Source organism: Acomys minous, assembly GCF_964271855.1.
Source record: "Acomys minous genome assembly, chromosome: 2".
NCBI classification, from domain to species: domain Eukaryota; kingdom Metazoa; phylum Chordata; class Mammalia; order Rodentia; family Muridae; genus Acomys; species Acomys minous.
In genome coordinates this window covers 113,719,674-113,745,348 of record NC_140484.1, presented here as the reverse complement: position 1 = coordinate 113,745,348, position 25,675 = coordinate 113,719,674, and the positions used below count along the sequence as shown (strand labels likewise).

At 43.4% G+C, this 25,675-nt stretch overlaps 1 protein-coding gene across 7 annotated transcripts in view; it reads left to right on the top strand.

The window, feature by feature from the left end:
* The window catches only part of NTRK3 (neurotrophic receptor tyrosine kinase 3), a 403,447-nt gene that overhangs the window by 317,238 nt on the left and 60,534 nt on the right, over positions 1–25,675 (top strand). For all 7 annotated transcript variants that reach the window (XM_084773602.1, XM_084773598.1, XM_084773597.1 and 4 more), the window contains 3 exons: positions 2,857–2,987; positions 12,423–12,595; positions 15,813–16,056. In XM_084773602.1, the coding sequence (XP_084629728.1) occupies positions 2,857–2,987; positions 12,423–12,595; positions 15,813–16,056 (548 nt within the window). The remainder of the gene's footprint in view (positions 1–2,856; positions 2,988–12,422; positions 12,596–15,812; positions 16,057–25,675) is intronic.

The following is a 25,675-nucleotide window of genomic DNA, read 5'->3' as shown; positions in this document are numbered from 1 at the left end:
CATGTCTTCACATTCTAGATTTCATGCTGATCTCAGCACTTGGGGGAGACTTGGCTTGGCTTTCATTTCACCTTCATTTAAAATAGTACCAGTCATGATGAAAATGATATTTTACTATATTTACAATTTGGAGTAAGTTTATTGTAGTACTTTCCTGGGGAGAGATGGACCAACAGATACCGATAACATATGAAGGCCAGCTTGGCAAACTAATGAATGTTAGAGGTACAGGGCTATGCATGCCTCAAAACCAGCTGTTTCACCAAAAATTCTTAACTCAGCATGGGCCAAAAGCTATATTAGTGGAGGTCCTTCTCAGCCTACTGCATGCTCTACATCTTAGCACCTTCCAAGACCATGCACATCTGGAAGGATTACATGTAACAAGCATGGGAACGTGAAGGAGAGAATGGCTGAACTCTCAGGTGAGAATCTGATGATGTTTCAACCCCTTCTACAAGGACATAGTAATAAGGCTGCATCTCTCTCTCTCTCTCTCTCTCTCTCTCTCTCTCTCTCTCTCTCTCTCTTCTCACTGTGTGTGTGTGTGTGTGTGTGTGTGTGTGTGTGTGCAGTGTGTGTTGGGTGTGGGTGTGTGCATACGTGTACACATATGAGTTTGTATGTAGGAGGCATGTTCAGGCCACAGTGTATGTATGTATAGAGGTCAGAGGACATCTTCTGTGTTGGTCCTTGCCTCCCAGTTTCTGTGAGACCGGCCTCTTGTTTTGCTACTGTATTTACCCACAGGCTTTCAGGTATTCTTTCCCTGCCTCCAGTCTCCTCATAGGAACTAGAGGATTACATAAACAGCTCCTGGGCCTGGCCTGGCCTGGGGATCCAAACTGAGGTCCTTCTGCTTGCACAGCAGGCGCTTTACGTATTGAGGCAGCTCCCCAGCCCAATAGGCTGATGTGAGTCACCGGCACTGTGATTTCAGGATCACAATAGTCATGCGGTTCACAGAAGACAGAGTTCCATGATACAGATGTTTATAGATTTGTACATCCACCTGTGATTTATGCCCATTTTATAGATGGGGAATCTAAGACCTGACTTGACACTGCAGAGCTGTCTCACCAGGCCACATCTTTACTCCCTGGCTTTTCCAGGTCACTCACCTTGCAGGAACCTGTGTGTCGTCACTAGCCAGCTAGGTCTGACTAGGCAGTCATGATCAGATGACTTCCCACTTTCTCCCAGTGATTTGTTTTAGCCTTACTTCTCAAGGCCAAAAATATACAATTCTTCAGAGGCTACAAGAGAGAGAGAGAGAGAGAGAGAGAGAGACAGGGATGCAGAGCAAGGAAGGGCTTTGAATAGCTGAGCTATCTCTCCAGCCGAGGAAACCATTTTTTTTATCCATAAGTTGTGAAGACTGCCTGCAAGGAAGAAGGAAATGGAGGGAGGGGGCAGGTCACCCTAGACCCTGTGGGGTATTGAACTATGAAAGGAAAAAGTAGTACCCAAATCTACCAAGCCACTAGGCCCAGCTTTCGAGCCAGGCCCCTCTGTCACTGTCACATGGCTCTTCAACTGTGGGAACAGTCTGCCATGGTTCTTCCACCTTCAGCTTTCACTGTTCGACAAGGTCGTTTGAGAGGATCTTCTCTGCCAGCTTGGCGACATGCTTCATAATGTTGATACAGGTATTTAATGGGCTTTTGCCTATTGAACAATTCATGTGAAGGTCGGTGAGTAATCCCCACCTCACTCCTTTCATCACCAGCCCCCTGCTTGTCCAATTCCTTGGTAGCATTCTTTCCAAAGAGGTGGGAGGGCTGAGGTCACAGCTTTGCTCTCCCTTGGCAGACACACTTTAATTAGGTTGCTAAATTAGCAGAGGGACTGGCAGCTCTTCCCTTTGCACGGACCCCAGTTCTGAGGCTGTCTTTGAACTTGCCGTTTGTGATCTCACTGGTTTCCTTTCTCCCAGAGAAGCAGTACTGGCTGACTAGAGATTTTTCTGAAATAATTATAGCTACCCATAAGTGTTTTCTGTTCTGAACAGGGTAGGTTTTGTGTGTGTGTGTGTGTGTGTGTGTGTGTGTGTGTGTGTGTGTGTGTGTGCACGTGTATGTGTGTCTACATGTTGGTGTCTGTGTATTTTTGCATATGTGTGTGCATATGTATGTATGTGTGTATGTGTATATGTATATATGTGTGAGTACATATATGTGTATGAGTATGTGTATGCATGTTTGTATATATGCATATGTGCATGTACTTGTGTGGATATGTGTGTATGTGTATGTTTATATGTGCATGTGCTTGTATTGTATGAATGTATGTGTGTATGGTTTTGTATGTGTTTACTGAGCGCATGTCTCTGAGTTCCTCTCAGGCACTGAGCCAACCTCTTAACTGGATTATCTCATTTCATCACAGTGCTTCAGTGAGGAAGGTATTATTGAGAACCCTATTTTTAAAATGAGAAAATTGAGTCTCTGGGATTAAATAACTCTCCCAAACTGAAAAAACAAAAACAAAAAACAAAAACAAAAACAAAAAATTGGCAGAATTGTCGTGGAGTTCTCCCGTCCATGCAGCACCACAGGACCTGCCTGTGTTCAGTGGCATCACTGACTTGTGTACTGTCCTGACTACAAGCTACTATCAGCCCCAGTCTTCATTCGAGGAACCCGAGGTGGACAGTGGCCAGCAGATAGTCTGGCACAGAGCTGAAATTTAACTCTGTGTCAGACTTAACCCATAAAGCCATGACAATCTCTGCCCAAACTAGGATATTGATGACGTTTGGCTCTTCCCATTATGGACTCAGAAGTACCTTGGATTTATGCCATCCCGACGGATGACTGACTCTGACTTCCTGTCCCCTTTGTGATACTTCTACAGATGTCCAGCACATCAAGAGGAGAGACATCGTGTTGAAGAGAGAACTGGGTGAGGGGGCCTTTGGAAAGGTCTTCCTGGCTGAGTGCTACAATTTAAGTCCTACCAAAGACAAGATGCTTGTGGCAGTGAAGGTAAACCCTGGGGCACATGGGCCACCTGGATAGGGCTGGTAGTGGTCCAGTAAGGCAGAGGGCAGTTGAGAAGGAGGTGTTAAACTGGTCTCAGATTCATTCCATCAAGGGCCCTTTTCCCAGAGTCAATGAAGTTTCCAACAGATCAAATGAGACTTTGGTTTTAGAAGTCAAGCACTGCAATATGTAAGGAGGCTACGCCTGGTGACAACCCCTGCCTGTGAGAGGCTCATACTGTAAGGGAGCTTTCGGTCACTCTCTTCAATGGCTTGTGGCTAGGGGATCTCAGGGGCAGACCTGGACAAAGGAGGCAGTCTGATGAGTCAGGGGAGCCCCATTTCAAAGGTACTAGACATCATAAGGAACAGAGGAAGATAGGGTTGGTGTGATCACACAATTAGCACCTGGAGCTGGTAAGTGAGGTTGGGATAAATTTCAAAATTCCTGCTATGTCACCAGAATTTAGATCTCAGGAGTACGTTCAGAGGGTAACTGCAGTTGCAGGAGGGCCTCTAACCACAGGACTATGGACCAGCGAGGCTCCAGGCAGGTTTGCTGCTGCAGATGGGATGCTGAGGCAGTGTGGAAGAAGCTTTGTTCCCATCGGTTTCCCTCCTGCAGCCTGCTTCAGCAGAAGGCCTTGTCTCTGTGCACCAGTGCTCAACATGTCTTGATGTGTTCACAGAACAAGCGTCAGGTGGATCCAGTGAGTCCTAGAACCAAAATATAAAGGCAGGAGAATGGAATGGCCTCCTCCTTTCATTGACATGTTCACAGGAAAAAAAAAAAAAAGGTCAGGTAGATTCACAAACCATAAAGTGAGGAGAATGGATAGGCCTCCTTACATGTGTCAGAATGTTCTGAGGTCTTCGTGGAATTTGCATGATACTCTGGAATGTCAAATGATCTTGGAGATGGAGATGGGAACCATGATCACTCATTAGGACCTCAGAACCATCCTGTCTTTAGTCCTGAGTGGTCTGAAGGAAACTCTATCATTAGTTTATGTAGCTTTGGCTTTTTTTCTGTGTCTCCACAGTCATGAATAGCTGTATGTAGGCTGTCTCTGCCCATTGAGGATGAACCATTTTCACAGACGCAAACACTGTAGGTCAGGGTACTGCATAGCATGAGCATCAGAAAGGGAGCTTGGGCACAAATCCTGAATCCTTCAGTGATCGGCTGCATGACCTTGGGAAGAACTGAAGTGGGCTTTAGTTTTCCACACTGAATGATGTTGGTGACTAGTAAATGCTCAAAAAAAAAAAAAAGCAGTAGTTGTTTTTAATCTGTCTTTATTCCTCTTTATTCCTGATGTTGACAACACTGATATCCTTAGGCACATTATATATGACCCTCTGAGCTTTTATTAGCTATAAACTTACCATTTTTTTCTCTAAAGGACCAAGGAGTAGATCTAAATATTTACGTGTTGAAGGCTATGTGCTGCTGCATCTCACAAACTGCCCGTGCAGTGGGAAAGCAGCACAGACATCGCACAAACCAGCCATGAGTGGCTTCTTCCAAGATACTCACAAAAACAGCCATAGATAACTGATCTCTGTTTTGAAAATTAGCACCTAGAATTTGCTCCAGAAAGGGCTAATAATTATTGTTACTGTACATTCTTGGAATGAACTTGAGTGTCTTGGGCCAAGTTTGTGGAAAGATTTCTAACTTTATCCTTAACTTTAGTATCTACTCTTTTCTGTCATGCTAACTGAGTGGGATGACTCTTATCTACTGTCCTAGTGTCTGCCTGGGAAGTGGCAGAGAAACCAGTTTGGGAATTTTCAGCAGGAGATAAAACAATGACTGAGAAACCATGGGTCAGGTCTGTGGGAAGTCTGGCACAGAGAGGCACTTGCCAGAATGTGTGAGGCGTAAAAAAAATGTGTTTCTGGTTGCATCCTCTCCAAAGAGTCTCCTTCTCCCCACGGGTCTGGGAAACTCATGAGATGAAGGCTCTGGAATTTGACACCATTTGTCAAGCCATGGCGCTGCCTAGCCCTGCTTGCAGCCCTCGGGAGAGTTCTATCTTCTCCAAGACCACCCAGGAATGGGAGTGCCCTGCAATCTGTCCTTTCTGGATTCTCCTCTTTTTACAACCCTTTCTCTTGACTCTGCTCTCATGTTGATGCTGGTTAATTCTGTACTTTTGGAGGACACTAGCAAGCATAGCCCAAGATTAGGTTACCTTGAAATTGGGTGTGGGTTTTCATTTTTTGCCCAGCAGTTGCTATGATAGGAACAAAGGTGTGGCAGGCACAGCCTGGTTTTTTTTTTTTAAGGGTGCTTGCAGCCTGCTGGGGCGGGGGGTGGGGGGCAAGACCAACGCCTGCAAAACAAATGGAAGACAGGACAAGACCGAGAATGATTTGTGTATAAACAAGACATTAAAGTCCAGATGCTCCTACACATGCAGTGGAACAACTTCTCAATGCCTGTCATAAACTGCAAATATCTTGAGACAGCGCCAGTTGGGGTAGCACAGGGCTGTAATCCCAGTACTCAAGAGGCAGATTCAGGAGGATCAGGAGTTTGGTGTTAGCCTGGGCTACATAACTGAGATTCTGTATGGAATAAATAGATAAATTCATAGGTGACAGATAGATAAACAGATAGTTAGACACACACACACACACACACACACACACACACACACAGAGAGAGAGAGAGAGAGAGAGAGAGAGAGAGAGAGAGAGAGAGAGAGAGAGAGAGAGAGAGATAGATAGATGATAGATGAATTGTTCATCCTCTCCTACCTATGCAGTATGCAAAGAACAAAGACTGTCTCCTTGGTTATCTCATAGTTAACATGAAGCTATGGCTCACTGCTGCCACCTTCTATCTTAAGAGAGAATTGGATCACATTTTAGCCTCAGAAAAGGTCAAAATTCTAAGGTCTAAATGTGTTTTCTTCTGACCATCAGATGTCAAGGATTATATGGAATACAACTCATAGTTTAAAATTAGTGACATCACCTTATATAGTCATTTAATAACCAATCAAGTTACACAGCATTGGGGCTCAAACAAACCTTTTACTCTCTTGCTTTACAGAAACTCTCTCTCTCTCTCTCTCTCTCTCTCTCTCTCTCTCTCTCTCTCTCTCTCTCTCTCTCCTTCTAGCTTTCCTCTCTCTGTCATTCTGTGTTCTGTCCTGGGTGACTCTCAATGCTCTTCCAGTACACAGGACATTCCTATGCTTTACTTTGTTTGAATTTTTCTGTCTGTGGAGTATTTTTTTTAACTTTAGTGACCATGTGATTTATTTTCAAGGCACCAAACTGGTTTCTAACTTTTGTTATTTTAGCCTTCTGTCTTGCTTACCCTTGTTTTTATTGTCTATATTGGTGGTTTGTCTTTTTCTTTTTTTCCCTTTTGAGATGGATCCCACTGTGTAGCCCTGGCTGACCTGGAGTTTTTTATGTAGCCCAGCCTGATTTCAGGCTTACAGTTTCCTCCTGCCTCTGTCTCCCAGGGTTAGGATTATAGGCATATGTTACCATGCCTGACGCATATCTATGTTGATCGTACACTTTATTTATTAGTGTGCACAGTACCGGAATGTGTGGAGGACAGAGGAATACTTTTAGTAGTTGATTCTCTTCTTCTACCACATAAGTCCAGGGGACTCAACCCATATCTTCTGGCTTGTTGACAAGCATCTTTTCCCTCTGAGCTATCTTGCTGGCTTATATATTATGTTTATAAGAAGCAATTATTTCTTCATTTTTTGGAGAATATCCTTATTTCAAAATAAACATGGGTCTGGTCTGCAGGAATTCATATTCTTGTTTTGACAGTTTTCACAACTTGCATTTTGCATGATATTTCTTTTAATACATCTGAGCCTCAGCATTTGGATTTCTCTGGGATTGGAGGTTCGTTTTGATCTGTGTGGAATGCTCATGATTTCCAGTTATAATGATTTAAGTTGGAACAAGAAATGAAAGTGTTCGTGAAACATTCTGAGGATAGAATTTCAGGGTTTTAGGTAGGTTAATATATTTTTATTTGTCATTTACAAAGTTTAGTGCAGGATGTCTTAGCTTCAGCACTTTTAGCAGAATGGGATAGTTTCCCATTGTTAAGAGATGTTGATTTTCTTGTGTAGTGTTTAGCAGCTTTTTTTTTTTTTTTTGGTCTCTGTCCAGTAGATGCCAGTTCCCACTGTGACAACCAAAAATGCCCCTGACATTGTCCAGTGCTCCCAGGACAGTCTGGAGAGCACAGTCAGTGTCAGTTAACACACCTTCATTAGTGATATCTAAGAATCATAGGCTACTGAGGAATGCTGGGAGTGAGAGAGGCCATCTTTACCAGAGGAGAACACACGCCCATTGGTCATTGTAATGATCATCCCTGAAAACATACAGACAAGTAACATTTTGAGAACTCAGCAGTTTGTTTGGAGGAATATGTGTATGCATGTACAAATATATATGTGCAATAATAGTAGATGAAAAAAAGATGCCATGAGTTTGAAGGAGAGTGGGGAGAGGTATATGGGAGAGTTTGGAGAGAGGAAAGGGAAGGGAGAAAGACTGTAATTAAAATATAATATTGAAAATAGAGAAAAGAAAAACCCAAAAGCCCACCAAAAGTAGTGACCTTAAAAACTATTCCAATGTTTGTAAAATACTCCGCTAATATTTGACTATGCTGTTTAGAATTGGATTGCACTTTATTTTAGGAAAAATATGCAATCTCTTGATATTATAAGTAGCCACAGGCCACATGATACATTATCGGTAGAGCTAGATTTAGAGCACCCATGGTCTCTCTGATGCTGACCCTTCCACTCCAAAGAGGCTTCTTTAAATCTCAGCTTTTTACTGTTTTCTCAATTTTTCAAATGATTTTTCTTACACTGCTAATTGTTTTTCAGCATTGACCTTTAGCAAGCCTTCCCAAAGTATTCATGCAGAGAATTATGGAAACTCATATTTAATTGTTTTTTAAAATAATATTTCACTGCATCAAGTGATCACATGGTTAGCTTTAACTCTCATAAGTAAATTTGTGAGTAATCACAGTGGATTCCTGGTAAAGATCTCTTGGGGACAGAAGTATCTCTGTAGATGACCAGCACTGAAGGCTCAGGGTCCCATGACACAGGTCAATATGCTCTGCAGAGTTGATGGCCAGTACCAGCCTATTCATAGCTCTACAGCTCTGCTGAAGGCCTTTGTGACCAAAAGAACATCGAGTGAAAAGGTCCTGAGGCAGATAAAAGCGCAAGGGTACAGAAAGGCCAGTGAGATTGCAGCACAGTAAATGAGGGGGGCATGGAGTTGGGTAGAGGAACTAGAGGAGGATGGGCATAGCTAACATCTTGAGCCCATGAATATTAAGAAGTTGGGATTTCACTCTGATGACAATGGGAAACCAGTGGCACGTGAGAAAGGGGCATCTGTTCATGTAGCAGCTCTGTATCTCTCTCCCCTGTAAATCTGTACATCTCACCAAGGAGAAATGACAGCAGGTGTTGAGGGACTAAAATAAAAATGATTTTAACAATTAACATAGATTGGTTGTATGTGAATGCATGGTTGAGCACTCAGGAGTGTGCATCTACCTCTGTGCATGATAAAAATGAGTTGTGAGATGTTAATGAAATCCCAAAGAGAACATTTCTTGAAATATCTTCTCCCTAGCAGAGAAAAGGCAAATGGGAGGCAGCAGTTGGCCAGAATGAAGACGATAAATGTCTGGGAATGGGTTTGTTGCAGCCTCACCCTGTCATGGTGAACAGCCCAGCTGAAACCCTTGCTCAGGGCTAAGGTTCTCACAGGAGCTGGTGCATGTAGAGGACGAGACCACAAGGGATCCAGTCAGGAATGTCTCCAACTTCACACTGCATGGCAAGACCTTCTTTCCTGTGCCAACAGTTGGTGGCTATGATAAGCATGAACTCTATCCCATGCCACTTAGCGGTGACCCATTTTGCAGTTGCCCAGCAACCAAGGAGGTATTAGATATAGAATCCCATGAGCGGGGCCAGAGAACCTTTGGCCCAGTTTCCCTCCCCATTATTCTCCTGTCATCTATGTCCCAATTGCATCAGTCCCTGGGGACTGTGTGGCCACTGATAGCTCTGGCTCCCAGTTGCTACACCCCTCACTTTGACAGTTACATAGGAACTTCAGGTTTGACCCACCAGTTGGAAAACCCAGTGTGAAGGAAGAGGAAAGGACGTGGGAGCCCTGGAGACAGCAGCTGCATTGAGTTCCATCTCTTAAGAGGAACTCTGTCTGGCTTGCAGTCCAGGGTGCCAGCCTGAGGGATGGGCCACTGGCTGCTACTGCTCAAGGGCTGAGAGCAAAAATATCCCATGGCTGCCACTGATGTCAGGGCTATGGGAGGGAATGATTTAAAGCGACGGGGAGAGGCCATTTGGCTGCTCCCAAATTTGATCTACTTTTGTCTCCCATAAATCCAGTGTTCACATAAATCTTCATATTTTCCCATCCCACCCATGCTGGGTGCCTCTGCTTTCTTTCCTCTTGCTCGTGAAAATAAATGAGTTACACTTGGTCATCTTATGCCCACTTTTTACTCCATGTAGCTCAGGGCTGTGGTGGGGATGTGGGTCACCTGGCAAGGTTTTGTTCTGGTGGCGGGTGGCCAGTTCAGGTCTTCCTTTACTCCTAGGTCCACCCAACCCATGGGTGAAGTGATCATCACATCGCATTATATGTGTTGGGAGCAAAGGCTGTAGCTCAGTTGACAGGAGTCTTCCCTGTCATGTACAAAGTCATGGGTTCAATCCTCAACAATGCATAAAATCAAACATGGTGGAGCATGGTTGTAAATCTTAGGACTTTGGAGGTAGAAGCAGGAATGAGGGTCATTCTTAGCTACATTGCATAAAACTCTTGAGAGAGAGAGAGAGAGAGAGAGAGAGAGAGAGAGAGAGAGAGAGAGAGAGAGATGCAGACATAGACAGAGAGACAGAGACAGAGGAGAAAGATGTCTGGTAAAAATCACCGTTGGGCTGAAAGAGTGAATCTCACTTTATTACTGTCTTTGGCTTTTCTGCCTGGCAGTCTTTACTGGATTAACTGTTCTGCTGTCAGCCCACACTCTCTCTTTCCCAAGCCATTTCTTACACTTATACATCCTTTCTTCTGCCTACTACTCTCTAGGGGATTTGTCTATTTATTAACAAGTTCCTCAAGTAAATTAATTCAAGTAGATAGGCTTGGTGGAAAGTATTCTGGATTCTGGATTCTGGATCCAACCCATTGCTTGTGGTGTAATCTTTGGCAAACTGCATACTCATTGTGGACCTCAATTTTCTCATGTGTAAAATAGAAAGGTGTGCTAAGTAACTTTCAGTATTTTTGTCAGTAGGCCATTTAATTGAAAACTTTTTTTTTCCTGGTGAAATCTTTAAATTTTCCCCAAGAAGGGAAGGTGATGCTGGTTGTAGTCGGGGTGGGGCTTAGGTCAGGAAGTCATACTTGTTTTGATGGCCCTGGAAGCTATTGCTGCTGGAGTCTTGCATATTATGAATCTCAGCAAAGGACTGCTCAGGTCTGCTACACTTCTTCATTTAAAATGTTTGAATGTGGGCTGGTTCTCAAACAGGCTAGACCTCAGTTTCTCCAGCTACAGAAATGTGCATTGGGGAACTGAAGGGGCAGACAGTGTTTTCCTGCTAAGCCTCTGTCACCCTGATGTGCAGTAGTTACGGAGAAGCTGTCAAGGCTCCCTCAGTACAGCCTTTGCAGGTTCATGCACTACAGTTTGAGTTTGGGAATCCAAACAGATTTCAAGCCATGAGGCTGCCACAAATGGAGGGAGATCTCTGGTTATGGAGGACTTGCAGCATTTACACGGCAGATCATTTTGTCTGAATCACCAGAAAAGGCCTCACATCTAGCAGAGAGAGTGCAAGTCGGTTTCTAGTCACTTTACTGTTGCGATGACCTGAGATCAGCATTCTGATTTTATCCTTCCTTCTTGGTTATATAGTGGTCATTACTTGATGCATTTGCCTTATGACCTTAATGCAATGATGGTGCTAGGGTTGAGGTGGTGGTGGTGGTGGTGGTGGTGGTGGTGGTGGTGGTGGTGGGGAAATGTATGGCAACACCTGCATAGGCTTCTTCTCTGAACAGACTATCCTTCCTTTTGAACAACCTTGCCCATCCTCAGGATGGCTGTTCTAGTTTGGTTTTTATAACCATGATAAACACCATGACCAAAAGCAATGCAGTCCGTTGCAGTCCATCATGGAAGCAAAGACCATGGAGGATGCTGCTCACCAGCTTGCTCCTAAGCTAACATCAGTTATCTTTTTTTTCCACCATAGCACAAGAGCAGCTGCCCTGGAGTAGCACTATTCACAGTGGGCTAACCCCTTCTACATCAATTAATAATTAAGAAAACGCCACACAGACACATTCACAGGCCAGTCTGATGGAGGCAACTTCTTAATGACACCCCCCCCCCCTTTTCCAGGGTGTATCAAACTGACAACTAAGATTAGGTATCACAGTAGTTCCCTGCTCATTGTCTCATATACACATTAAATATGTTTATTTTGGGGGTCACACTGCCCTTCTGATGGCAAAAACCCAAACTGGGTGTTGTACACTCCTGCTGTATTCATCTTCCTGGAATTAGAAATGGCCAGGTCTGTACTTCTCTCTGGATCATACTTGGGCCTACAATCCCTATATGACAGAGTCATAGAATCTTGACAGAGTATCCCCCATTTACCCACCCCGTCATTCTACACTGGGACTTATGTCCCTGGTCCTGTGCACATCTGAGGCTTCCATATGTTAACTGCCACCCCACTTTCCCCACAGCACTTCTGATGAACCTTTGGTTGGAGAACACAGTGCCTTTTACAAGGCAAGGGCTCATTCTCCTCTGTGAATACAGCGTTTTTCACCATTAGACACTAGTACTCCAAAGAACGAGGGCGCGTCATGACATTGCCCAATCATACTCAGGATGGGTCCAGAAGGATCTTGTAAAAGTTTTCACCAGCTGGAAAATACAGCTCTCTGTGCTCTGAGTGTGTAGCGACTTACAAAGATAGAGCGACTGTGGTGATGCTGTTCAGTCTACTGTATCAGAGGAACTTGTTCTGTAAAGGAAGCATGAGGAACGGGAGTCTGTCAGGTCTTCCACTCACAGCTTGTTTCCTACCATTCATACTGAGGAAGGCTCGGGGATCATAAAGGAACATAGATTAAAGTCACAGGCCAGAGCCTGGGATGTGGGACTCTCCTTTGACAGGAATCAACACACTGGATGAAGAAGGGCTTCAAGCAGTACTCTTTGCCTTCATGCTTTGAAACAGATCGTATTCATTGCATCTCCGGACAGATGTGTTAGCAGTTTTCACTAGCTGGCGAAGATATCTCTCTGCACCCTGGTTGCTGAAAACCCATGTTGTATGGCTTTCAGGCCCTGAAGGATCCCACCTTGGCTGCCAGGAAGGATTTCCAGAGGGAGGCCGAGCTGCTCACTAACCTGCAACATGAACATATTGTCAAGTTCTATGGGGTGTGTGGTGAAGGCGACCCGCTCATCATGGTCTTCGAATACATGAAGCATGGAGACCTTAACAAATTCCTCAGGTAAGCAAGATGGACAGCCTACTTGTGCCTCTCCCTTAGTCCTGCTGAGCCTTTGGCGTCTTCTCTGTGGTCAGAAATCATACTTGCCACTGTGAACACAAGTCTGGGGAAGACACATCAAAAGCACCTGCCTTTCCCTTCCCTCTTCCACCATACTGCTCTCCTTCTCACCCCACCCCCACCCCTTGCTCTCCTCTCCCCGTTGTTGATTCTTTCTGGCCTCATACATGCTATATAGCTGAGAATGACCTTAAACTTCAGATCCTCTTTGCCTCTGTCTTATGTGTTCTCGGATTTCAGGTGTGCACTGCTATGATTGGTTGTTTGGTGCTGAGGATGGAACCCAGGGTTTGCTGATGCTAGACAAGCAATTACTCACAGAGCTACATCCCAAGACCTAACCCTTTCATCTCATGTGTTATCTCCTTAACAGATGGACTTAAGCTTTTGTTTCCATGGTGAAACACCTGTACTTTTCTTCTTGGTTCCTAGACGGACTGAGAAGAAGCATAAGACATGGGCTATATCCCATAAAAACCAGAGGTTAAGACTCACAATCTTGATTAGGGCTACCTGCTCTCTTACCCCTAAGTGTCAAATATCTTAACTATCTCACTAGCCAAGCAAGATTACTCTCCTACAGCCATCCTGAAAATCCCACAGCCAGAGACTTTTTGGTGATGAATGTGAAGTTATGAAATTGTAGACTTATTAGAAAGTAGAGGTGAGTGATAAAGAAAGGGCATTTTTGTATTCAGGTAAATTCTGCTTGTTAACCTGCAGACTTTTGAAAAGAAAAGAGGAGAGTCAGACTGGGCAGAGTCTTTAGATCTCTCCTTATGAGTTTGATTTCAAAATAACTGTCCTGGAGGATCCTGAGAAAGCTCACAAGATTCTCAAAGTCTCTGGAACTTGAATTCATAGTGAAGTTGATTCCTGGAGAACTCAATCCTTAGCATAAGAGGGGGGCTTATCTTAATTATAACTGGATCAAGTTATAACTGCTTGAATAATGGAGTTGAATAATGCCTGCATGCATCTCGCATGTAGCTAGATAGTGAACCAATGGCAGCTTTGTAAAAAAATCACTTCTATTATTATTACTTTATAAGAGCTATCAATCATCTGGCTTCCAGTCCAGATGATACATCATCTGAGGTTCAGAATCTCCCTCATCTTGTGCTTTTCCCCTCTGCCCTATTTTACACCACAACACATTCTCCAGAGATACAGCTGATTCTCCAGTCCCAAGTTCAACAGGAAGGCTCAACAAAGCTCCTGCATGTCTCTTAGGATCAAGGAAAGATGAAGAAACCAAAGCAGAAGAAAGAGAAAGGGGGAGAAGCAAGAGTAAAGTCTAGGGCAAGAGAAACACAAAGTTATGAGAAAAGAAAGCACAAACCAAAAGAAGTAGTAACAGCTCTTACCACTTGTGAGCAACTACTTGATAAGAGGTCACGTAGGGATGGGAGGGTTTATTTTGGCTTACAGTTTGAAGGGATGCCATTCATCACAGCAGAAGAGATGGTGCTAGCATGTGAAGTAGCATAGTATCTGCAGTCAGGAGTAGAGATAATTTGGGGCAGAAAAAGTTTGGGTTCTAAAGCATATAATACCTCCATGTGGACCAGTGACCTTCTTCTTCTAGCAAGGGTTCACTTCTCAGGGGTTTCTAATCTCCTAAAGATGTTCCATCAGTAAATCCCAAATGTTAAGACACGTGAGTCTCTGGAAGCCTTGAATGTTTTGGAGCCACAACAGATACACATGCCAAGAAGGTGTCTCTGCAAAGAGTTACTCACCACTTGATTCTATGTGGCAGGGTTGTAAGAAGAATTTAGATACTTCTGAGTCTGTCTTTGAAGTCACTTCTTGAAGACAGTGTGGGGGAATCTAGTCAAATTAAAGGCAACAGCAGTCTCTCCAGACATTTTGTGGCAATTTGCATCCCAGATTCCCAGGGGCTACCCACATCCTAGGCTCTGTTAATCAAGGGTAAACTCTCCCAAAGCTCCATGCAAACCCTCTCTAGGAGCTGGCTTACGGGCTGCTCTCCCAAATGTTCCGTTGACTCCCCAGAATGAATTCTGCCTGCTAGCATATCTCCTGGTTGGTGGTGTTTGGGACCGACAGGAGTATGTCCTGGTATACTAGAGCGGGACCTGGCCTCCGGACTCATCCCTGGCTAGCTGATGCAGCTGCTTTCCTAAGGAGGGAGGGGAAAGCCCACCAAAGATAATAAACAGAGTGTGTTCCTATTTAATGGAGCCTTTCAGTGGAAATTGGAGAAGCAGTAAAGCAGGCTGGGGCCTTGCAGTACACCAGGGCTCGTTGGTCCTCCACTTCATAAATAAGGGCCCTGGGTGTGGTTATGCCTCATTGGGTTTTCTGCAGGAAAGAATGAACACTAAAAGTGACCGATCCGACAGGGCAGGGTGTTGTCATAACACAGCCAGCCTTGAATTTAGCAAGGAGGGAGTGTTGAACTCCCAAGACCTCTGTTTTAGAGTCAATGGGTTTCTTTACCCTGACTTGCTTTTGCTGTTGTGGAATGGTTAAAAGTATGGAGCTAACCTCATACCACTAATAGCTGGGTTTGCAGACTGCTTGTCAACAGCACCAGTACAGGGAGCTTGTCAGGAATGCAAATTAAATGAACACTGGCTAGCCAATCAGAGATCTCAGGGGCAGAGTCATTTAAGATCTATTTAAAATCCTTCTTGATGCCCCCTTTGGCAGCTCTCCTTTATAATCATAGATAATAATTTGCAGATAAAAATTTGACTACCATATAGCTACTCTGAGATATCTAGGACTTTGGTGGAGCTTTCTGATCATTATATGCCTCAATTAAAAAAAAATCAGGATAGGAAGATTAAACGAATGTATTTAAAACTCTCAGAATAGTGCTTGGCATATAGAAAAGGTTAGTGGTTACTTTATTAATTACTCCATAATAAGCACCTAGCACCAGGGAAGACCCTCGGTGGTAGGTGGATAGTGAAAGAGAATTTGAATATGTCTATGTCATCTTCATGGGGATCTTGTAGTTTCACCCAGAGTTTCACTTGTTATATGGGTAGATAGAAATAGGCACAGGCAGCCTGGAAAGGGGATTCTCTTTATTTCTGCAGGATATTCTAGAGCACTGAAAACCACAATGTTTTTGCCATTGATCTGCTGATTTCTCTCTGCTTCTTCCTTCCACCCCTTGCAGAGCCCATGGGCCAGATGCGATGATCCTTGTGGATGGGCAGCCACGCCAGGCCAAGGGCGAGCTAGGACTCTCTCAGATGCTCCACATTGCCAGTCAGATAGCTTCAGGCATGGTGTACCTGGCCTCCCAGCACTTCGTGCACCGGGACCTGGCCACCAGAAACTGCCTGGTTGGAGCCAACTTACTGGTGAAGATTGGAGATTTTGGCATGTCCAGGGACGTCTACAGTACTGATTACTACAGGGTAAGGAGGCTTTCCCAGCTGCAGGACTCAGTTGCTGAGCTAGTGCTTTGCTTACATGTCTGTCATTGTCCATTAACCCTGTCACTATGGTGCACATGTATGCACACGCATGCTCACATATGCACTCAACAGTTATCTTTCAGCCAGTGTTGCATCTTGGCATATCAGTGTATGATTATCATGGCAGGCCATTCCTCCTTACTCTTTGACATTAGACTGGGCTCTGTCTGTACATCACAATAACCTGCACTTTATATTCTTACTGCATCCCTGTTCATTCTTTTATGCAAATAGAGTTGAGTACATGTAGCTGTATGTTCAAATGCACATCCAGACAGTCTAACTTGGTGCTATATCTGTATTCAAACCCATCCCATGATCTAGCCTCATTCAAAATATGTTTTATCCTCTGGAATTTTCTCATGATCATGAGAGGGTAATCTTGTTTCCAAAGGTAGATCTTTATGGGAAGTGGAACCCAGTGTAAACTAGAGGTGTTTAGCACGTTGTTAAATATAATCCCACTGGTTTTGGGGAAACGAGGCATCTTGTCAATTTCTGGCTTTGCATAGAGCATGGCCCTAGAGAAAGGCTGATTGTGAGGAAGCATTTGCATGCAGTTATCCACCTCCTGTATAAAATCTTACTTTGCTCCCAGAATCAGGATTTACTTTCATTTTGGGGGAATTTCCTCATCATAGAACACTGAGGTTTTTTTCATGTTACTATGGCTAGGCTCAAGGTGAATGATCATCTCTTTGCTCAGGAAGAGAAACATAGGTACTACTTGATATCCACAGACGGTTCATGTCATTGGGGCATACCTTCTTCTGCAATAAGGAAGATTGAGGCTGCCCATACTGGCACCCATCTGAGTTGGGAGGCTAAAGCAGGTGGATCTAGAGATTAAGGCCAGTTTACACAGAGAGAGTTCTCTCTGGAAAAATAAGATGGAGAAAAATGTTAAAATGTGGAATACTTATTTTGGGCACCTTGACTAAGGGAGAAGTTTAGGTTTATGGCATAGGAGGCAGAAGGACAATATTGTGAAACAGAGATCATCTTCATCTGTGACACTTGAGCAAAATGCCACAAACCATGGAGGGTCTGATCATACAATAGTATTTCTCAAGTTTCCAGGGACTCAGGAAGCTTCCATGTCTGGTGAAGGCTGGCTGCATTGAACATAAGTGGTCTTCTTATTGTGTCCTCCTGTGGTAGAAGAAGAAAAGGTCCCTTTTATGAGATCCCTAATTCTAATGAAGGCTAATGTTCTAATGACATCTAAAAAATTTCACCATCAAATCGTGCTCCTCATACCATTACCTGCCATTCTCCTGCTATGAACCAAATGTTTGTTTTAGCTTGAAGACTAAGGAAACATAAACATTCCATTCATAACAGGAGAGTGGGATCCAATTTCTAGTCCTGGTAGGAAGCACATGATCACATTGTGAACTATGATGATCCTGGTGGCCTGACCTTGGTACTCCAGGAGGCTGGAGTCAGCGGCTGGCAAGAACATACTTGTTGGGTTTATTTGGATGCTCCTGGTGACTTTGTGAGGCATGATTGATCACTCAGATATGATACTGATTACTCAAAGAACTCCACTTTAGTAGCAGATCTAAGGAGAGTGGAATGTTATTTTTAAAAAATGCCTTTTATGGCTAGATAGTGTCTTATTCATGGTTCAACCAAAGAGTGGCAAGTGACATACTATTACTAACACACAAGAGGCAAAATAAACCAATGCTGGAGAAAGCAGAGTGTCCCTAGCAAAGTGACCAGCTTTAGCCACCCACCCTCTCAAGTATCCCCAGAACTAGGAGAGAAAGCATGATGCAGGCCTCCCACAGACAGGTCAGAGAAGACCCGTCAAGATAACATAGTGATATGAATGTAAGGAAGGCTTATTGGTTTTTGTTTGGATTTCCTTTTCTCTGCAAGGAAGATAATTGAATTACATTTTGTTGGTCTCTATGGATTCTGCCAGGTTTTAGCAAACCACATCAGACCAGAATAAACAAGCTGAGCTTTAAAACTGGCTTCTTAGGTTGTACTTAATATTTCTCCTTTGGCTTAAAGGTTAAAAAAAAAAAACCATAAAAAAGAGCACACTCCAAATGGCACACCTTTACTCTTGTTTTAGCAGCCGTTAACTTTACTCTTACTCCTAGGAAAGCATCAAGGAGAAACCCCATCTCATTTCTTTGGCTGTCAGGACAAATTTGAGGAAGTGAAGTCTATGGGAATTGTCCATAGTCCAGGAGCCTTAAATTCCATCTTCATGAGCTCTAAGTCAGGCTGGGATCGGAGGCTAGATGGCTTGAAAATGTGTGTCTTTGGGGCTGGAGAGATGGCTCAGTGGTTAAAAACACTGACTGCTCTTCCAAAGGATCTGGATTCAATTCCCAGCACTCACATTGGAGCTCACAACTGTCTGTAACCTCAGTTCCAGAGGATGTGACACTTCACACATAGAAGCAGGCAGAATACCAATCAATGTATGTAAAAATTTAAAAATGAAGAGATCATTTTTTTGAAAAATGAAAATGTATATCTTTAGTTCAAAAGAAGTATGAAATAAGGAAGGTTGGCTATTTCAGTGAATGTTCAGCTCGTAGGGAAATCTACAGCAGCCACACTCAAAGAACACATTGGATAATCTCGCTATACTTACTCACTCACAATGCCTTGATGTATGTTTACACCTCCCCGCTATGAATCTTAAAAAAATGAAAGACAGGAATACATATGCCCAAGGTCCCAAAAAATGTCCCTTGAAGTCTTATCCTCTTTGGAAGACATCATTGTTGCTAAAGAACCTTTGTGTTTGGGCTAATGTCGGCTATGTCCGCTCCGTAATTTTAGCCATCATCAACATCATGCACTCAGTGCCTCTGTTAAGTTTCTTATTTTGAAAATTAGGACAAAAAATATTTACTCAGCAGAAGTGTGTTTATGTTAAGCAAGTCAGTCTGTGTGAAGAGACTGTAAGGCAATACTTACTAGACAAACTATTGTTTTTACTGTCTCCTCAACACTCCTCACACCCAAAACAAGAACGCTCTGAAAATAGTCTCATTTCCAGATGTGATTCTTGGATCAGAAAGAGGAACTCCTGACCACTGGAAAATAAACTAGGCTCATATAGCTGCCCCCAAAGGAGTAGGGTCAAGATGATCACCTCAAGGAAAATTCCTCCCAAGGTTTCAACTTCCATAGAAATAGCGGGTCATCAGCATTGCCCTTCTTCTGGCCAGTGTTTGTATGTTCTTGCTCCAAATCATAGAGCTATGTCTATGTTTGAAAGATTTATGTAAGACCTTCCTGTTCAGTATACACTGGCTAAGGCTGCAAGGAATGTGGTGATTTATCAGAAAGACAGAACACTATGAAAGGATGCTCTCTGTAACCCAGGTCAAATTTGTGTTGCTCTACCATTCTTAATTACTAGGACTAAGAACTTGCTGACTACTCAACTTGCTAATATAGATAAACACAGATAATTTAGGACTCTCTCTCTCTCTCTCTCTCTCTCTCTCTCTCTCTCTCTCTCTCTCTGTGTGTGTGTGTGTGTGTTTGTGTGTGTGTACACTCATGCATACACACATGTTCACAAGCATGCCTATGCCAATGTATGTGTCTGTCAGCCTTGCTTGCTCTGTGAATATTCTACCGTGTACACAGGCAGTCAGGAAGAGAGATAAAGATGAGGTTCTTCTTATAATTTTCCCTTTTCATTTTTAATTTCTTAAAACAACGAGGTGCCATCTGGCTCATACATGAATGGTATGCAAATGATTTACAAAGGTGAACTGCCAAATTTCCTGTTACACATTTAGATTGAGAAAAAACAAACATGCCCGCATCAAAGCAGTGGTGCAATTTCTTCTCTTCTTACAATGGGCTGGATGGCAGCCACCCTTTCCTCCCGTGACTCATAGATGTTTCCAAGAGGGCCTGTAAACGGGCTTTGACAAAGACGAATTTGCAGATACCACTTAGATCTTCATAGAACTCAAAGAGACTGCTGACCAGGTCTAGAGTTAAATGACATTTCAGACATCCCAAACAAAAGCAGGTTGAGGCTGTGGAGCAGATGTATTTTCAGGTGTGTTTATCAGAGAAGGGGGCAGTTCATTGAGATCTGGAAGGGACAAGAGCGGAGAGGATAGATGCAATGGTCCAGAGAGCCCAAAGTGGATTCACTCTGCTGTCCTTTGTGCTTAGCCCCGTACCTGGCACTTGTAAGAGTTAATACAATTATCAATGTAGGAAAATAGTGTGTGTTTCAGCTTAAGCAGGAAATAAATCAGACCAGACTAGGCATTCACAGGCAATCAGATACCCATCACTGCAAAGTGATCTGTTTGCAATCATGGCCAAGCTTTTCCTAAACAAGAAGGTGCGGCATCTGGGAAGAATGTCCTGCGGAGGCAGAGGAGTGAGTAGTGATCTGGACCGTCTGAGGCTGGCATGTGCGCTTTAGGTCAGAAGTGGGGTTCTAACCATAAAGTAGGTCTGACAGCTGATAATACAGCACTGCGTTCCAAGATGAGAATTCTCGGACCAAGTTCTTAGTAACTCTTGGACAGGTTAGGAACAGTAGCCCACTGAACATGGGAATAATTTAGGACAAGATGATTTGGTGGTAGAATAGTTCATTCTGTGGGAGCATTCTATGTTCCTTACAATGATGAAAATGGTAGACTCTTTGGTCTGAATCTCTGTTCCTAAAACTTGCCTTGGATAAGTTATTTATCCTTTGTTTGTGTGTCTCCAATAGTAAAATGGTGCTAATAGGCCCTAACACCTGCATTAGCCATACAGATTATGAATATATATATATATATATATATATATATATATATATATATATATATATATATCTTATGATGCTAAAGCAGCTTAATTGAAACATTAATCACAGTTACTATTATTAGAACTAAAATACAAGTAATTTCCCTATTCTGAACAAAATATTTGCTAAGGTCTTAGCTAATACAGGTTGATGCCTGTAACAAATAAGTGGGAAACACAACACACAGCAATCCAATACAAATAGGAGCTCATTTCCAGGTCACATGGCAGTGTTTACAGGAGAATTGGCTGGAGGTGGAACCCTCCTCCACACTGTCATGCAGGCCAATGGAGATCTGCTCTTTGCCTTAGTCACTCTAAGCACTTGTGCCTTTTGTAGCCAGCTGGAATGAAAGAGGGACATGATGTTGTTATCACCATGGGCTAGACATAGAGTCATCACTTCCCTTCTTAATAGAACCAAGTCATATGGTTCCAGGATTTATAAGGGAAGCTGAGAATTGGAGGATAGCAGTGTCTCACATGGAAAAGAGGTTTCTGGTGGGTAGCTGATCATCTCAAGAGGGAAGAAAAGACAGTGTCTCTTCTAACATTCTATTCAAACAGCATATCCCATGTCTGGTGACATACAAGGAAAGAGAGAACAAGACATCCTTATTCTATTGCTCCTCTTACTCTGACTGCAAACAAATTTCTAAGTCAAGGAGGACTTGGCCTACCTGCCACAGAGATGCTTTGATTCACACAGCCTATGGGAAAGACAAGAAAAGGAAGACTGTTTGACATTAATAGGGTCCTCAGTTACAAATGTACATCTAGAGCTGGAAATATGGCTCAGCAGTTAGGAGCACTGGCTTCTCTTCCAGAGGACTTAGATTCCATTTCTAGCACCACCATGGTTGCTCATAGGAGCTGTGAGTCCATTTTAAAGCATAAGATGCCTTTTGTTGGCTTCCACCAGCACCATGCACACAAGCAATGCCCAGACATACATATGGGCAAAGTACTATATAACATTAGAATAAAAGCAATATTCAAAAGAAAAGAAAACACACTCAGGAGAGGAACAGGGAAGAAAGACCGACTGCAGAATCCTGGCTTACGAATCCATGGCAGTTAAGGAAGAAGCCAGAGCATACATCAAATTCTAACTACCCAATATCTACACCCAAACTACCAAATGCTGCCTACAGTAGACATAGATCCCTCACAAAAACCAGAAAGAGTTACCAGCTGAGAGTTCACACGTGGGTTTGAGAGATTCTACAATATCCTGAAACTATAAGTGTGATTCTTATGGGTCGTTTTATTTGATTTTCATCTTTTGAGGGCTCAGAGCTTCCCAGAGAAGCCTAACGGAGTTTATGGCCTACCTTGACTACTGTAGTGAGTTTCTGGAGAGAAAACAAGGGTCCAGGGCTACTCCAACTGGAGAGCTGGGGAGGGAAGCGTTGCTATTATTATAACTGAGACCTGAGGTTAGAGCAGGGTCTGCTTGACCAGAAGGTGCTTTCCAGATTTATAAGAGTAAGAATGGTGGCTGGTTCTGAGTCACCTGAGGGGAAAGCCCAAGGACTCCCTGTGGCTTGATTAGGTGTTCCTTACCGTCAGCTGGAAAGACCTTCTTTGATGAAAGCCAAGCAGTAACAGGCTGTGGAGGAAAGCCAGCCATCTATGAAATGGCTTGCCATTTGCCTTTCCCTTTAAAAATCTAGTGATGTCAATTAAAGTCAAGTGAGTTTCATAATCACAGGGCGCCCTCATGTTTCCTGCTCAATGTTTGTATCTCGGGAGGCTCACCTATCAACGGAAACCTTCCTTGACTGCACAGACCACATGTTCTGAAGCCGCTGAAGAAGAGGGGCCCGGATGAGGACAGTTCTATTGGGTGCTTGAACAGCAAACGGTTGCTGATGGCACTCTAACTGTGCAGCCACGGTGGGGTTTCTCATACGGGAGTCTCAGCCCCTCACCCACCCAACCCGCTGCCCCCAGTGGACTTTCGGATGGGAGCTGGCCCTCATCCTAAGGAGCAGACTTTATAAGGATTGGTCTTAGCCAATCAGACACGTTTTCCCCCTAGGTGTAGAAATAAGGCTGAGAGCTGCTGGAGTTGGACCATTGCTCAGTCTACACCACTTTAGTTGGACACTAAACGTAGAGTGAGGGAATCACTCTTCCTCACCTGGTATGTCACGCAGGAGTGTGGACGCCTGATTGCTAAACAGTAGAGGAAGTACTGGCAGCTGCGCAGGCTGGCCTTTGAGGGACACTGGCCTCATTTGAAGGGATTTTTGTTGTTGTTGTTGTTGTTTTGTTTTTTGAGACAGGGTTTCTCTGTGTAGCCTTAGCTGTCCCGGACTAACTTCGTAGCCGAGGCTGGCCTCAAACTCACAGAGATCCGCCTGCTTCTGCCTCCCAAGTGCTGGGATTCAATTTGAAGGGATTTATCCCTGTGAGTTTAGGCATTGGGTTCGGAATAAGCGCAGGGAAACAGGGAAGAAAGCAGACACTGGCTGTCAAAAGATGAGGCCCTCATGAGCCTTTCTAGTGACCAGACCCCTGCTGCTAAGCCTGATTTTTTTTTTAACTGCTTCAAATCCACTCTGTTCCTATTTATTTAAAAAAAAAGATATTTTAATAATTTATTCATATTACATCTAAATTGTTATCCCATCCCTTGTATCCTCCCATTCCTCCCTCCCTCCCATTTTCCCCTTACTCCCCTCAACAGAGCAAAATAATGAGGATTTGTGTTCCATTCCACCCTGTTCTATTAGGGGTAAATCCAAACTCCTTTAGAAAAGTTACAACGATGGTAGAGTGAGTTCTCATCTGCGCCTTTTCTAGTTTTCCTTACTGTTGATGTGCTGCAGAGCCATGGCACCTTTGGCAAAGTAAAAATTAACAATGGCAAACTTACTTATTAAACTTCAGACTGTTTGGATTTTCTCCTATTATTCTACAGTCCAAGGAGCGCAAGGTACCACCTTGCATGCAGCTGCTTCTCCTTGAAAACAGTGGCACTGCTGGTGTTCCTTTATGGGGGCCAGGGGGCCATAAAATGGGCTGTGAAAAAGTTCTCTTGCAACCCCAAGGTGCAGAGTTACTGAAAACCTTATGTTGAGTGAAGCTATGCTGTGACTTCAGGCTCAGAAAAAACGTCCTTTGAAACTGTTCAGTTCTGGACATCTTAGAGGCCACATGTGGACAAGACCAGATTTAATTTTCTCAGGCAAGGTTTGTAACAGAAGGCTAGAGGAGAGCAGGGCATGTCCCTAGAACCCCCGTGCCAGGACTGTCCCTGCCTCCGTTCATTTCTTTATTTCTGGTATAGAGTGCATAGCGCTCATTAGAAGACATGTCACAGAGTGGACTTCTCTGCAGACAGATGCTGTGATATACTCACTTTGAGTGAATTTAGAGCAGCAACTTAAATGCTAATGCCTATTAATCTGCACAAAGCTGCCAAGAGAAAGGAACACAAAGGAAGGGATCGGTAGCTAATTATAGTAGGTATTGCAACCTCACTTCCTTGATTAAAGCCAATGGATCTGCACACTCATTATCTACAAAATAACAGAGATTTTAGAATACAGACATTTACTGAGAAGTGGGAGTGTTATTTAGGGCACTTTGGTACCAATGACTACTCTGTGTCCATCAAGACATCCCATCTGCTGTAAAATGTGGAGTTTGGTCTGTGGTTCTAGTCTTTTTTTTTTTCATCTTCTGTCTCGTGGGGATAAATTCTTCATGTGATGGTAAGAGAAGAGGAAGCTGTGTTTCTGTCCAATAGGAGGAAGGCATAGCCAAAAGGATAAGAAAATGCCAGTTACTTCTTTCTCTAATGTTGCTTTGACCTCAGCTCAAACATCCATTTTCCCAGCCCTTTTTCCTCTTCCTATTAAAATTAGGAAGCTACTTTGATTTTGGAAACAGGTCTTTTTTATATAACTACCTATATCTAGTTCAATGACTGAGGTTTAATTTTGTGCACTCTGTGGGTTGACTACAGGTGAAGGATTCCTTTATATTTTTCCAAGGAACTGGGTTGAACCGAATCTTCCTTTCATCTACATAACTCACACCTTCTTCCTTCCTAAACCATTCAGTACAGCAGCAATAGAAGGGATATATACTACAGCCCAAACATTCTATAAGGCAGAACTGAACACCCTGTGTTGGTGGGGGTGGGGTGGGGGCGGGGCCTCAGTGCTTTGCTCCTTGGGTTACTGTGGTATGAAAAGGCGTGGAACTTGAACTGCAGACAACTGGACTCTATCAGTGTGAGGAAGTTGTTTAAGACATGTGTTTCTCAGTGGCCTAAAGAATGCTGTCCTGTGGAGAATGTTTCCATCTTTGATTATGTACCCATTGACTACTTGGATGGCTAGAAGCCCAGGTTTACTCACTGCATTGACTACTGACATGGAACAAATCTCTTTCTTGCCTAATGTCAACCTTTATCTTTTATGAAGTACCAGTGTCCTGTCTTTTTCTTCATTATCTTGACTTTCTCATCTAACAAATGTGGTCTATACAAATACAAACAGCAAAATTTCCTGCACTACATGGATACTTGGCTGAGAGTTCAGGGTTTCCTAAAAGGCTTTCCTACTAATGTACCAGAGGCTCCATCACTCTTTCTTCTCAAGCAGGAATAAAGGACTAGGACCCAGTTTAGTCATTAAGTCACTTTGGTGACATCAGTTTTTAAATCAGCATCCTTGACTATCAGCTCATAGGGTTGATTAGTGCTTTGTTTTTGGAGTATTTTTTTCATAGCAGT